At 40.1% G+C, this 13,592-nt stretch overlaps 1 protein-coding gene across 1 annotated transcript in view; it reads left to right on the top strand.

The window, feature by feature from the left end:
• UMODL1 (uromodulin like 1) overlaps window positions 1-13,192 on the top strand; it is a 49,395-nt gene extending 36,203 nt beyond the window's left edge. The window contains exons 19-26 of the mRNA XM_063127695.1: window positions 854-991; window positions 3,879-4,231; window positions 6,141-6,280; window positions 6,815-7,051; window positions 8,683-8,842; window positions 10,032-10,116; window positions 11,244-11,448; window positions 13,149-13,192. Coding sequence (XP_062983765.1) covers window positions 854-991; window positions 3,879-4,231; window positions 6,141-6,280; window positions 6,815-7,051; window positions 8,683-8,842; window positions 10,032-10,116; window positions 11,244-11,428 — 1,298 coding nt within the window. The 3' untranslated portion in view covers window positions 11,429-11,448; window positions 13,149-13,192. The remainder of the gene's footprint in view (window positions 1-853; window positions 992-3,878; window positions 4,232-6,140; window positions 6,281-6,814; window positions 7,052-8,682; window positions 8,843-10,031; window positions 10,117-11,243; window positions 11,449-13,148) is intronic.
• Window positions 13,193-13,592: the final 400 nt, after the last annotated feature.

Below are 13,592 nucleotides of genomic sequence, written 5' to 3'. Positions count from 1 at the left end.
CCTTTTGCTGTCACAATGAGCAACCTCTAGATCACTTTCTTTTAGGGGCTAAAAAAGAAAAGAAGAAAACTCCATTGGCACCAATGGAGCCTGTTGGGTGTGTGTCCAAATTTAGAGAAACAAGGCTTAAACTTCCCTACTTGCACATGATGGATCCCACATGCTTACTTCAGAGTAAGAAAGGGAGGATCATGTAGTTTGATCGTAAGTCTGATTGAATTTAGTGGGGCTTACCTCTAAGACAATGTGTGTACCCTTAGAGTGAATGGCACCTCATCCCAGATAAGATGGAGTAACGGCTCTAGAAAAACTGTACACATTGTGCATGCTTGGCACCAAGTTGCACATGCCTAATATCTCCTGCCTCTTCAAGAGTCCGGAGCTAGTGAGGTTAGGGCATAGGCCTGGCGTCATTTGGAGAAAGTTGAGAGTGACACAAATTCATGGCCAATATAGGTTATAGCCCATCTAGGACAACCCACTAGCTAAGCAAGGTCCTCCGAAGTATACAATTTTATGTTGAGTTTTTAATTGATCCTAGATGTATCTTTAGGTTGGCTGAGAGCTCAAAGTTGTTTTTAAATGTATGTTGTCTTTGTATGCTGTCTATTTTACATGTTTATGTTTTTAATTTTTTTATATTGATTTTTAATGTTTTAATCTTTATAAACCGCTCAGAGAGTTTCAGCTATGGACTGGTATAGAAATGTAATAAATAATAACAACCACAAGTTGGGAAACTTCTTAGTAACACACAAGAATGCTAACTATAACTATCAGTACTATAATGACCAGTGCAACTAAATAATAATCACATACTGATATCTCTTGTTTTTATTTTTTTGGAAAACAGATTATGATGAATGTCAGAGAGAAGAAACTGATTGCTCTCCCAATGCATCTTGCTATAATACATATGGATCATATGAATGCCACTGCAAAGAAGGATTTATTAATGTAAATGCTGAGAGACCTGGGAGAAACTGTGAAGGCAATGTTTCTATATATACTTTCATTTCATTCCAGCTCTGACCCTATATTTGGGAAGTTGTTAAGCTGGGTAGAATTATAATGCATCCTATGGCGATCTTGTAGCAACTGTATTTGCTAGTAATGCTGTTCCTAGACAGGCTAAAATTGGTTAAATTCCAAGGAGATGGGCAGTAGAGCCTTGCCTGATCAGAAGAGGAGTGCTTGCACTAGATTGCTTTCCTGGCATCCTAGTTTTGCTGTAGCTCTACCAAAATTCTTGTGTCCTCCTTTTCAGGCCATATTTCAGTTGTGCTCTACCTGATGCCAAGCTTCCAGATTCTTCTTGGCTATGACTTATATTTCAACCCCAGCACTACCTCTACCCTTTCCCCATTGGCACAGTCCTCAGAGCATTTTCTGAGGCTGACACAACTGTCATCCATGAGATCTTGTTTGGAAAATGGTTGCCCACAGATAGGTTGAAAGTTGACATGGTGGCTACTCATCTGCATCCTAGTCTTATAAGGGCTCAGATTATGCATCAACTTTATTTTGACGTCCTAATTTTTATAAATTATGGATTAGACCTAGGTATGGATGAATCTTATCATTTTTCAGCCTTATATTTGGTGCATCTTGAACTTTAATAATTTCTTCAGTTTCAATTCATTCCAAATGTGATTTTTTTCGGGAAAAATCAAGCATTTTTTGTGCTAATTTCTCTTAATGAGCATTTTGTATGCATTTTTGCCTAATATACACTTTTTTGCAAGCAATGTTCTTAGTATAATGCATTTTAATGCTATTTTCAGCTATATATGCATTTTATGTGTATTTTTTGATGGGAGAACTCCATTGCAAAATTCGGAGAAGTGTGAATTTTGAACGATAATTCAGTTTCGGTTCAGTTAGTGGTCCAAAAGTGTGAATCATGTATGAACTGAATGAATTTCTCTCCTATCCCTAATTGGGCCATGATCTTCAAGCCATCACAAAACTAGGAGGTGTTATACCTGGGTTTCACAGCAAAGCAACTAAAAGAAGTTACTTAGTGGTGGGAGAAACAGTCCTATAACTCCCCATTTGGACTACAAGCCTAAAAGAACTTAAAAGTGAAATCTATGTAATAAACTTCAGATGGAGGCACCATCCCTCTCTCTTTCAGTTCTTTAATCTTTTATGTTACTACACAAATAGTTCCATATAAATTGTAGACTTTCCATATTTCTATATAGTTGAATGTCACTGTATCTACACAGTAGAATATTCAACCCCCAGATTCCTTGGACTCCTGAACAATACTGGGGTGTGTTTTAGACAGGCTGAGCCAAAGTTTATTTAGGATCAATTTTCACAGCAAATGGTGCCACTTTGTAGAGTGCAAAGTTGTGTCTGAAAGAGCAGTGCTCCCTGAAATCAAAATAAAAACAAAAAAACCTTGCAATTCCTCTTCTTCTCTTGGCAAAACACTTGCCAAGAGATAGGTAGGCATCTTGCTGGTCTCTGCACATAGGCGTTGGCTTGCTGTCTTAAAATACTGCAAGTAAGGAAAAAGGTTTTTTTCCACGCTAGGGTGACCCTGCAAAGATTGCTGAAATAGGGACCCAGTTTCACAGGGGGTAAATAATTTCATAAAAACAGACCTTAAATTTTGGCTGAGCGTGTGTTTTTTATCTAGGTGAAATACATTGTGATTGTAGTGCTCTGAAGAACCTAGACTTTTGAGACTGTATAATTTTAATACACAAATTCACATGGAACTTGACTGGGAGAGGACTTCTCTTCCCAGTTATGCCCTATAAGAGATTTTCGAAAGAGTTCATAATTTATAAGTACATAGTTCATAAAAGTTCGTATGCTCCCCCCTTCCCCCCACTTTTTTTTTGAGAATTCACTTCTATATGGGTTATGAGCTATTTTGAAACCTATGAGTTTTGTGATGTGTAGATTACTGCACCCTTAAAGAAGAAAAACTGCAATTTTAGAAGAACATCTTTAAGAACGAATTGAAAGCAGGGCTCTTCTGTTTTGTGAATATTTGTAGCAGTGTTAAAAACTTTCCCTATTTTGGTGATTTTTTTTAAAAGGGATCAAAAGTGTTCTTCTATTCAGGAGGCATTTTCCTCATTGAATTAGCTTTGTTTGCCCACAGTGACATCAGATCATAGCAAAATCTTACTTGTGAAATTGACCTGGTTCACACACAACATAGCAACTAACTGTGGTGAGTTGGCGTGTTGTCTGAACCTTGTGTGGTTTCTGCAGATTGCCTCATTTTTCACAAACAAGCCGCCCTGAGAACCCATGGCTTATTGTTGGGTTGTTCATACCCATGGTGGATTTTGTGATGTCCAAACCTGGCAGGACAACATCATTGTGGATTGTCAGGAACAGCTAGAGAGCCACTCGGCAAGTGCAGCAAAAAACCCTTCCACTCCTCACAATCTTACTAGTGATGTCGCCATTCCCTCATCCCTCCACAATGCCCTCCACCACGTACTCCTAATAATCAAGAAGAAAGGACACCAAAGAGTGTTCCGAATGTAATGGCACATATTTTATTTTAATTTTTGGTCACGCACAAGTGTGCAGGAGTGAATGCCTGCGGCTAGGAAATTTGCATGATTACCCCCCTTAGTTTTACTGCTTTGTCTTGAAATCTATGTAATTTCCGGCTCCATTTTCCTGCTTTGCAATAACATTTGTGTATGTTTAGTGATCCTGCTCACTGCTCTGTAACCCACATGTATATGTGACAACTAGCAGCAGAGACCAGTGGAGGGAAGCAACTAGCACGAAAGGGAGCGAGGGGCTGGTGGCTGCAGGAAGGGTGCTTTAGGGGGCAGGTGTTCTACTTCAGTAGAATGTGAAGCAGCCTTTAAAATAATTCCTCTCTATTTCTGCAGTCCTTCTTTCCAACCACAATGCTGGAGGTAACCAGACAAAAGCCCAGAGCAGCACAGTTTTGCCTTTGACAGCCACCAACACTACAGATAATAAAGTGTTTACAGGACTAATAGTGAATATCCCTAGTTCACCTCAAGTCTCCTCCCAGAGTGTTGTCATCAAGGAGGCAGTTCAAGTGCTCTGCGAGTTTGAAAAAATAGTCATCGCCATCCAGAAAGCCTTTCTGCAGAAAGGATCTATCCCAGAATCCTCCTTGTACCTTGGAAGCCCTCAATGCCGTGGAAGGAACGGTAACTCCAGCCATGTCATCCTTCAGGCTGGATGGAACGAATGTGGAACCGAAGTACAAAGTGTAAGTCATCTTGATATGTGAAGAGAAAATGAAGTGGGATTTTATTACAAATGAAAATAGTGGGCAAATAGATATGATAAGTAAAGATCAAGCATTACTGAAACATTCTTTAGGTAACATCTGTTACCTAAAGAATAGAGCAGAATGAAACTTTATTTACCCATTACCCCATAAGGAAAACTGCTCAGTTCCATTTTGTTTTGTTTTGTGAAATGGATTGCAAATGTGGAAAAGTACAGATTTCTAACTGAATTATTATTATTATTATTATTATTATTATTATTATTATTATTATTATTATCCTGCATTTTACCAAATACTGGGCCTCAAGGCAGCCTTACAAAATTTAAAAACATATACTGTCTATTTTAAAACCTATTAATAGAAATATACAAAGGTTAAAAATATATCAAATATATTCCAATATTACAACATTTAAACATTTAAAATGCATGATAATTTAGCACAGACGGAAGCCCAGATTATTTGCAAAGGCCTGCTGGAACAAAAAAGGTTTTGCCTGCCTTCAAAAGCACATCAAGGAGGGGGCCAGTCTAGCTTCCTTGGGAAGAGAGTTCCAGAGCATTGGAGCAGCCACCAAGAAGGCCCTCTCACGTGTTCCCACCAGGCACACCTTTGATGGTGGTGGGACTGAAAGAAGGGCTTCCTCAGAAGAATTCAAAGCACCGGCAGGCTCATAAGGGAGAATACGTTCTTTCAGATGAGCTGGACCCGAGCCATATAGGGCTTTTTGTTTTATTGCATTTGGGTTCTGGGAGGTGTGAATTGGGTAACCTTGCATTAAAATATGCACTCAATGAATGTCTTGCCTAGCTGACGGTTGTGTGAATCAGCCCTCACTCAGGCTGCAGTCCTATACACACCTACCTGAGCCTATGTTTCAGTGAACTCACTGGGATTTACTTCTGAGTAGACAAGTATAAGAGTGTACTAGAACAGTGTAATTTGAACATTCCTGAGTTGCACTCTCTTTATCATGTCTGTTGACTGAAATTAATGCAGCAACATGCTAAGAAAGCTTTGAAAAGTGCTATGCTTTGAAAAGTTCTCCATTATTTTTGGTGTCAAGCTGCAACACAGCTGTGTATAAAAACATTTTTTAAAAAATCATCTGTTGACTAAGTAACAATGGCCAATACTGTCCCCAATAATGCCCACATGTGAACCTTGGAGAATTTGTGATAGTATAGGGCATGGGTAGACAACTTGGTACACTCTAGATGTGTCAAACTACACTTGCCATCAGCCTCAGTCCACAGGTCAGGTATTATGGGAATTGTAGTCCAAAACATCTGGAGAGCACCAGGTTGCCTACCCCTGGCATAGGGTATAGTATTTGTATGGCTTTTCTAGCCCTTAGCAATAAAGAGTTAAGGACATTCACCATTGAAGTCTGAGTATATTTCCTTATAGTTAATACCTCTTCTTCCATCAATTTATCTAGCTGCTTCAGACTCCCATATTTTCACTTTTTTTTTTTAAGATGAAGAAGTTTAGTTCCTTTAGCCCTTCCTTGACTGGAAGATGCCTCTGGTCATTCTATGTTGTCTGTGATGTGGCAGGAATGTTTCTATGTGCTTCAAGACAGCAATTCTTCACCCACTTAACTGAGACCAAGCTCCACTGAAGTTAGTGAGACTGACTTCCAAGTAGATAGGTACAGGATTGTGTTGTTAGTTGTCCTTTAAACAGAAGGAAAAGCTAAGTTGTTGGGGAACATGGGCAGGAGGGTGCTATTGCACTCATGTTCTGCTTGTGGGCTTCCCATGGGCAGCTGGTTCGCCACTGTGTGAACAGAAAGCTGGACTAGCTTGATCCTTGGCCTGTTTCAACAGGGTTCTTCTTATGCTCTTAAGTAAAAATTCTTTTTTCTTGCATTTTTTTCCAGAATACAACACATACTATAGTAAAAACAATTCTCCGGAATAAGCCTTCCCCAGGTGTGATTCACTACTTCAGGATTGCCAGTCCAATTAGTTGTGTGTTTCAGAATGATCTGTTGACTTCATCTGGTTACTCTCCAGAAGGGTAAATGAAATCTTAATAAATTAGATTTGAACCAATTGCTTCCATGTACGTTACTTTGAGTATACATTAAATTAAGGGAGGGCGACACGTGGCCTGTAGGCCCCATGTGGAACCCTCGGCCATGTTTGCACCCCCTTCCTCCCAGTGAATTTTCTGTGGCGGTAGCTAAAACCCCCCACTGGTGATTGTCCTTGCAAACAAGATGTTTGCACTGGTTGAGTGTGGGGCCCCTCAAACCCCTGGATGTGGCCCACCCCTGCGTTAGAGATTTGTAGTAAAAGCCCCCAAATAGAGTCCTGAGGACAGTCCAGCAAAAGGAAAAAGGAGATGATTCTCAATTTGGATTTTCTACTCAGGTACAAATACCTAACTACAAAATGCCCAAACCTCTCATCATATGTGAAGAGCACCTATAACTTAGGTTTAATGTGTGTCCTTTTAAAGTACTTTGTACTGTGCACACAAGGAACAAAGGAACACAGCTTGTTAAAAAAATCACTCCATGAATTTTAACTATGGCTGCTTTTCTTCCAGGGTTTATACTGTATTTGAGGATTTACAAGGATCAGGACACTTCTTAACAAGAATGCAGTTGTTCATTGGAAATTCTCCAATTCCTCAAAATTTCAGTATCTCTGCTAGTGATGACATAAAGATTGAGGTGGGAATTCAGACGAGAGATAGAAAGCTCAAGGTGGTTGTCAGTCAATGTTGGGCAACTCCAACTAATAACTCAATGGATCCTCTATCATTTCCTTTTATACTTGGCAGGTATGGTACATACAACAGATACAAGGTGTCATGCATAAACAGTGTACCACTAGGGATGTGTGTACTGTGTAAAATCCATTCTGTCTGTGTTTTGTGAATTGTCAGGCACCTTTCATTCCATCCTCTGCCCACCTATGGAATCAGATTTTTTAGTGTGTGCATTTGCGTCAATGTGAATTTGCAGTAATTTGCATATATGTCATTGCACAAATACAGAAATTCCCACCAAATGTGGATATCACACTTTAACCTACACATTTTTGGCCAGTTTTTTTTTGTCTGTGTGCCTATTTTTCTGCAATGAAATTTGCCTAAAATTCCAGAAAATAAAAAACAAAACATAAAATACTGGTCCACAAATCCACAGGCTCAGCCTGACAGGGAAAAAGCCAGTCCGCTGTTGAATCCATGGGTCAGATTCATAAAAATCCAAACTCATTTGGTTCCATTGCAAATTTCTATGACATCCCTATGTACCACACAATGCTACCAACAAATTAAAATACAGTACTGAAGAGTATGATTTCAGGTTGGCAAGTCTGTGTTTTCTTTACATTTATTTTAGTGATTTGTTGAGATAGTTGCACATGCACACAGTAATTACAGGAATGAATATATCTAAAAATGGAGTTCTGCTTTGATATATTGCTAATATGTCTACCCTTCTTCATATTTGGTCACAACCACTATGTTTAATGGTAACATTTCATTTTATTAGTTGGTATTACACAAGCCATTATCTCTCAGCTTCTGCCCCTTACTGATCTACCTTTAGGAGTTCTTGTAAAGACTACTGATAATGTTTGTTTGTTTGTTTGTTTTATAAGTTGACTTATAGCCAAAGCTTTCAAGGTGACATACATGATAAAAGCTAGTTTAAAAATACATTAAAATAATTGTTTTAAAAGCAGGAGCAAAAACTCAGCCAAATTCGAAGTGGTTGGAAAACTCCAAAGTTCTATATAAAGGCTGAGTATTCAATATGTTGCATAATTAAATACATATTGAATATTAACAACGATGTAGTGCTTTGGAATATTCAAAGCACTTAATATACATTATCATAATAATCAGATTGAAGAGACTAAGGATGAGGGCAAGAGGCTAATGGCACTGTGAACTCACTTTGAGTTTTCTTTTCCATATACTTACATCTGAAACACATCAGTGAATTGGACACTAGTAACTGGCCTCTCTGTCACAACCATCACTGGTTAGGAGGTGGCAGTGGTAGTGACAGGACAGGTGAGCAAGTTACCTGTATGAAAGGGAGGACAGTGACTGGATTCCCACAACACAATAAGCCAAAGAATGGGTTGAGTATGGGTAGTTGAATCATGGGTTGTTGTGTTAACTAAGCCGCACTAACGAACTATGGATTGTTAACCATGAACAACCCACAAAGAGAACCCATAGTTTGTTGTTGGGTTGTGAACTGTGGGTTGTTCATGATTAACAAGCCATGGTTTGTTGGCACAACTGGGTTCACACAATACAATAACCCATCTCATAGCTGCCAATGGAAGTGTACTGGCTTTACTCTCAATATCAGTACTTACAAGTTTTACAGGAAGTTCATAAACAGAAATACCATGCCTATCCAATTGTTTGATGGATTTCTCTCTTTTCAGCTGTCCAGTTCCAAACTCACACACCACCATGATTGCGAATGGGATGTCCAGCAAAGCTCAATTTAAGTTGAAAATCTTTTCATTTGTCAATGACACAGTGGTTTATTTACACTGTAAAATCCATGTTTGTGTGGAAAGTCATGGCACCTCCTGCAGAACGGTAAGGAGTCCCTCTGTCAACCTTCACTATTTTCTACAAAGAAAGTAAAAAAGAAATCACCAAAAAGGGTTTATATAGTTTCTGTATATTCCCAAGTGACACAACTTAAATCAAAGGATAGAATACAAAGCTGCCCTTGCATAGGCAGCACAGGCATACTGGTGGCAGCATGCTGGGCTCACCCTGCTCGTGGCTGCACGTGCAAGGACCGTACCACTGGTGGCCATGATGGAGCACTTCTGGGGGGAAGTGCTGCAATGAGCGGAAATGCTTGTTTTGGGAAGGGGCATGTCATGCCCTTTCCAGAAATGAGCATTTTCACTCATTGTGGTGCTTCCCCCCAGAAGTGCTCCATCACAGTCATCACCGGTAGGGGCTGCATGTGCACTGGGGCCAGTGGGATTGGGCTGCCCATACAAGGGCTGTGTTGGATACTGTCCATAGACTACTAACTTAGGGGTCTTCCCCAATTTTCTCATACAAAATAGTGTGTAAACAGGAAAACAACAGGGAACAATTCATAAAAGAGACATACTGTTATGTATGGGGTTACAGCTACCATCTCTGTTTTGCTGCAAAAAATAATAATGCTACAGCTTCCGTTGTGATCTGATCATTGCTAGTGCACAGAAAATCTAGGTGAAAACACGGAGCCTGGGTATATGGTAAAGGAGACATGTAGTACTAAAAGTAAGCACAGATGAGCGTTGTGCACACCAGTTGGGATTACTAATGGATCCCCAATGGGTACAAAAGATGAGCCTGTTGTCTAGGATATCGAATCTTGTCTAAATTTCATGCATGAAAACTAAATGGAAACGATCATCTTGAATTGGAAATGATTAACACAGTTTGATGTTGGAAGAAAACTGCCTACTGATTTTAAGCACAGGTACAGGAAATGAAACCAGTGCACTTCAGATGTAATGAAGCAGTTGTTTGATCCTTTCAGTACATGTCCTGAGACAGAACAAAGAGAGCATCACTGGGAATCATTTGGATGTGCAATACCTATTTTGAAGGCCCCTTAGTCCAAAGCAATTTTCTTCTGCTCTCAATTTGGGCCTATTGTGGGAATGTATAGCACACATAATTCTGTTGGATTGGATTTGCAATCTTATATCATATACATCTAAACATTTCTTATAGATTACAAAACAATCCGTGTTTGTTTGTTTTATTCTTGTAGACCTGCAGTGGTTTCCGTTTTCAGAGAGCTGGAGAAACTATTGCAATGCCGAGAGCATCCTGGGGACCTCTGCGCAAATTCAATGGTGAGTAATCCATAAGGGCTACAGAACGGGTCACTAGGCAGGCAAACATTAATGGGTGGGAAGGTGCTGTTGCATCGTGTCCTGCTTGTGGGTTCCTGGTCGGCAGCTGGTTGGCCACTGTGTGAACAGAGTGCTGGAGTTGATGGATATTGGTCTGATCTAGCATGTCTCTTCTGATGTTCTTATGTGGGATGTTTCTTTTGGGAAGGGATCACATCAGCAGTGGAATGCACATTAATTTAGTTTTTAAAGTTAAAATGCAGTGGTGAAACTGATAACGCTTTCCACCCACTGCCCATTTCAGCAAGTGGAGATGGTGAAGGTAATGGGCAACAGTTCATGCTGTGAAAATTGCACTGCAATTGCCATAGAATTATTTAAAATTATGATAAAGCAACACTTGAAACACCAGGAAGGAAACAATGGGCACACAACCATTTTGACTATGACCTTCCTTGAAACCTTTATTTATTTATTTCATGTCAATACTGCCCAATAGCTGAAGTTGTCTTGGCCATTCACAAAAAAATACACATTACAATGCAAGATAATAAAAGCATAATATAAAATCTCAAACGTACAACATTTAAAACAATTTAAACAGCTGAAAAATGTACAATAATATGCTAGACCTTATAGGAACAACGGACATAAATGCCCCATCAAAGCTTTCTCACACTTTCTCTCTCTCTCTCTCTCACACACACACACACACACAGACGCATGTCCCATATTCTGTTTTTTTTTACTGCTTGGGAGTCATTGACCATGTTAGTGAGAATATGATATAATTCACATGAACAAATGTGTCATTAAGGCTGTAATCCTATGCACGCTTGCTTCATATTAAGGCCCATTCAATGCAAAGGACATAGACTTACTTCCCCAAGTAAACATGTATAGGATTGCACAGTTAAAGTCAGATTGCGCTTTCCAAAACTGATCTGGAAGGAAAGGAACCTCTCGCACAAGCACTGAATCATTACTCACTCTTGGAGGGACGCCAGCTTTCGCTGACGTTTTCTTGGCAGGCCTTATAGAGGGGTGGTTTGCCGTTGCCTTTTGCATTATTTCCCTTTCAGTTTTATGGGCTCTCAAATGTCATCTTTTCATGTCTTTAATTTCAGATGATGTAAAGGAAGAGAAAAAGTCTGGCTTAGGAATAGGTTATATAGTCCTCATTGTCATCGGCGTATTTGTTTTTGCACTGGGAATAGCAGGTCTTTTGGTTTTCCGACACCAACGCAAGTCTGGGGCATACAACTTCAAAATCAAATCTGACAATTTTAACTACCAAGTGTTCTATGACTAATAATTTCAGTTTTACCACATGTAAGTTTACAGAATTATTGTTCCAAGAGCTGGTTCTGTGTTTCCTGTGAAGTCATTTTAAATAAGCCTTCCGAAGTTTATAGCATGAAGATATGGACTAGAAAGGAATGATGGGGTTGTTGCTTCTGTCTGTCTATCTCATTGACCCCGTTCAGACGACACACTAAACCATGCGGCTTAACCACAAAATGGTTAATGGAATGCTTAACCGTGGTTAACGGTGTCGTCTAACACATGTTTTCCCTAACCATCTGCCCCGTTAACCACATTGTGGTTAGGCTCACTAACCATGTTGTGCAACATGGTTAGCAGCACTAACCATGGCTAAAAGTGTTGTCTGACACATGTCTGTGGTTAAAGGACCATGGTTAAGGGTTTAAGGGGTTAAGGCATAGAGCTTCCAGTACAGAGTTGCCTAACTAGGCGGGGCTGCTCTAGCCAGTGGGCTCCATGGTTGCTCTGGACTGCTGATTGCTGCCATTTCGTGTTTTGCATTAGTTTTTTGGAATGATATTTGCTCTTCTTAGCAGAGCATGCTTACAGCAGAGCTTTTTACATCTCCGCTTGCAATTTTCCCATACGAAGCATCCATTTCTCCTACCTTGTTGAAGCGCCATTACACTCCTCAGATTCTGATTATGTGGCAGCGCTGCCTGATAACGCAGCCAGTGCAGCCATCCCAAAAGGCTTCCAACACCCCTGTGATGACTGTAGAGGTGTAGCAAGCATGGCGATGCAGAAAGCAAAGGAACCGCTCACTAAACAGGGCGATGCATGCATGTAATGGCTGATTTCATTGGTGCCTGCTCTAAAATGACGGCCATAACTGCCAGGGCTCCTAGTGCTAGGGCTGCTGGGATACAGGGTGGATCAGTTGGAGGAATCAGGTGCTCCACTAACCACTTTGCGGTTAGCATGTGATTAAGGAAAACTTAACCACAAAAGGGTTAAAAGTATTGTCTGCAAGCATTCCGCATCTGTTTAGCATTAACCACAGCAGAACATGGTTAAGCTAACCACAAAGCCCAGAGTGTCATCTGAATCAAGCCAATGTCTAGTTACTTGTGTGGAAAAACTGTTTTCTCCTTATCTTGTCCTTTATATTTCCAATGTCCACAGAGAGCCAGTATAAAATAATGGACATACTGTTAGATGCTCACTTGGTATGCTGGGGTTCAAATTCCTGCATAGCCATGATGCTCATTGGATGGCCATAGATGTGTCATTCTAATTCAATTCAGACATTACTCACTGGAATAAACAACAGATACAGTGGGCTGTGGGACCATAGGTTTAGCCCAGAATCCAAGGTATGAAGCTTCTCCAGACTCCTCACATAACTATGGTGAACGTCTGCTGTGGGGAGCCTTTTATATCCATGGAGACTCCCCATATGATTAAAGACCCTGGTAAATCATTTTCTCCTCAATGTGTGAGGGGCTAGGGTGAGCCACATGACCTTTGGGGGTGGACTAAATGTGAGGCCCTACAGGCCAGCTGTATCTATGTTGGCTGTTCTGGTGAGTAATGTCTACATAGGGCTACTCTCTTGGCCTCATATATTTGTGAAGGTAAAATGGGGTAACCTCTATGGATGAAACCCAAAGCTTCTTGGAGGAACAATGGAATGCAAATGTGACAGGTAGATAGGTAGTGTCATGCCACTAATCACGTGTTTTTATTTTCTCTTGGTATTCTAGCTGGAAACATCTTATGAATATAATATTGCTCCATATGTTGCTGGACGTGACACACTCATGCAAGTTTAACCACAAGCAGCTGATGTTCAGACCATCAATTTTCTATTTCTTATTAGATTCAGTTGCTATTTCAAAGCACTTTATGGTTCTTGCATCCTTTCAGGACGGGAAAAATCATTACCAATTTTAAATTTGGGTTTACTCTTCCCCCACTCTAACAGTACCATTGTTGTTAATATCACTAACTTTGGGAAGGTAAGCACTTCCAACATTGCAAGGGAATAACTTATACAATCACAGGGCAAGTCCTTTGTTATGATTTTTCATCCAGGCACTTAATTAAGAGAATGTAGTATTGCCATCTTGATGCAAAAGCCTGGTTCTCAGAAAATAAAACTGCTAAGTATGCAATACCAGTGCTAGAAAAGCGTTTTGGAGCTGTGA

Source organism: Elgaria multicarinata, chromosome 5 (genome assembly GCF_023053635.1).
Source record: "Elgaria multicarinata webbii isolate HBS135686 ecotype San Diego chromosome 5, rElgMul1.1.pri, whole genome shotgun sequence".
In the NCBI taxonomy this organism is placed as follows: domain Eukaryota; kingdom Metazoa; phylum Chordata; class Lepidosauria; order Squamata; family Anguidae; genus Elgaria; species Elgaria multicarinata.
The sequence above is the reverse complement of the archived record's forward strand: the minus strand, read 5'-3'. Positions and strand labels throughout refer to the sequence as shown.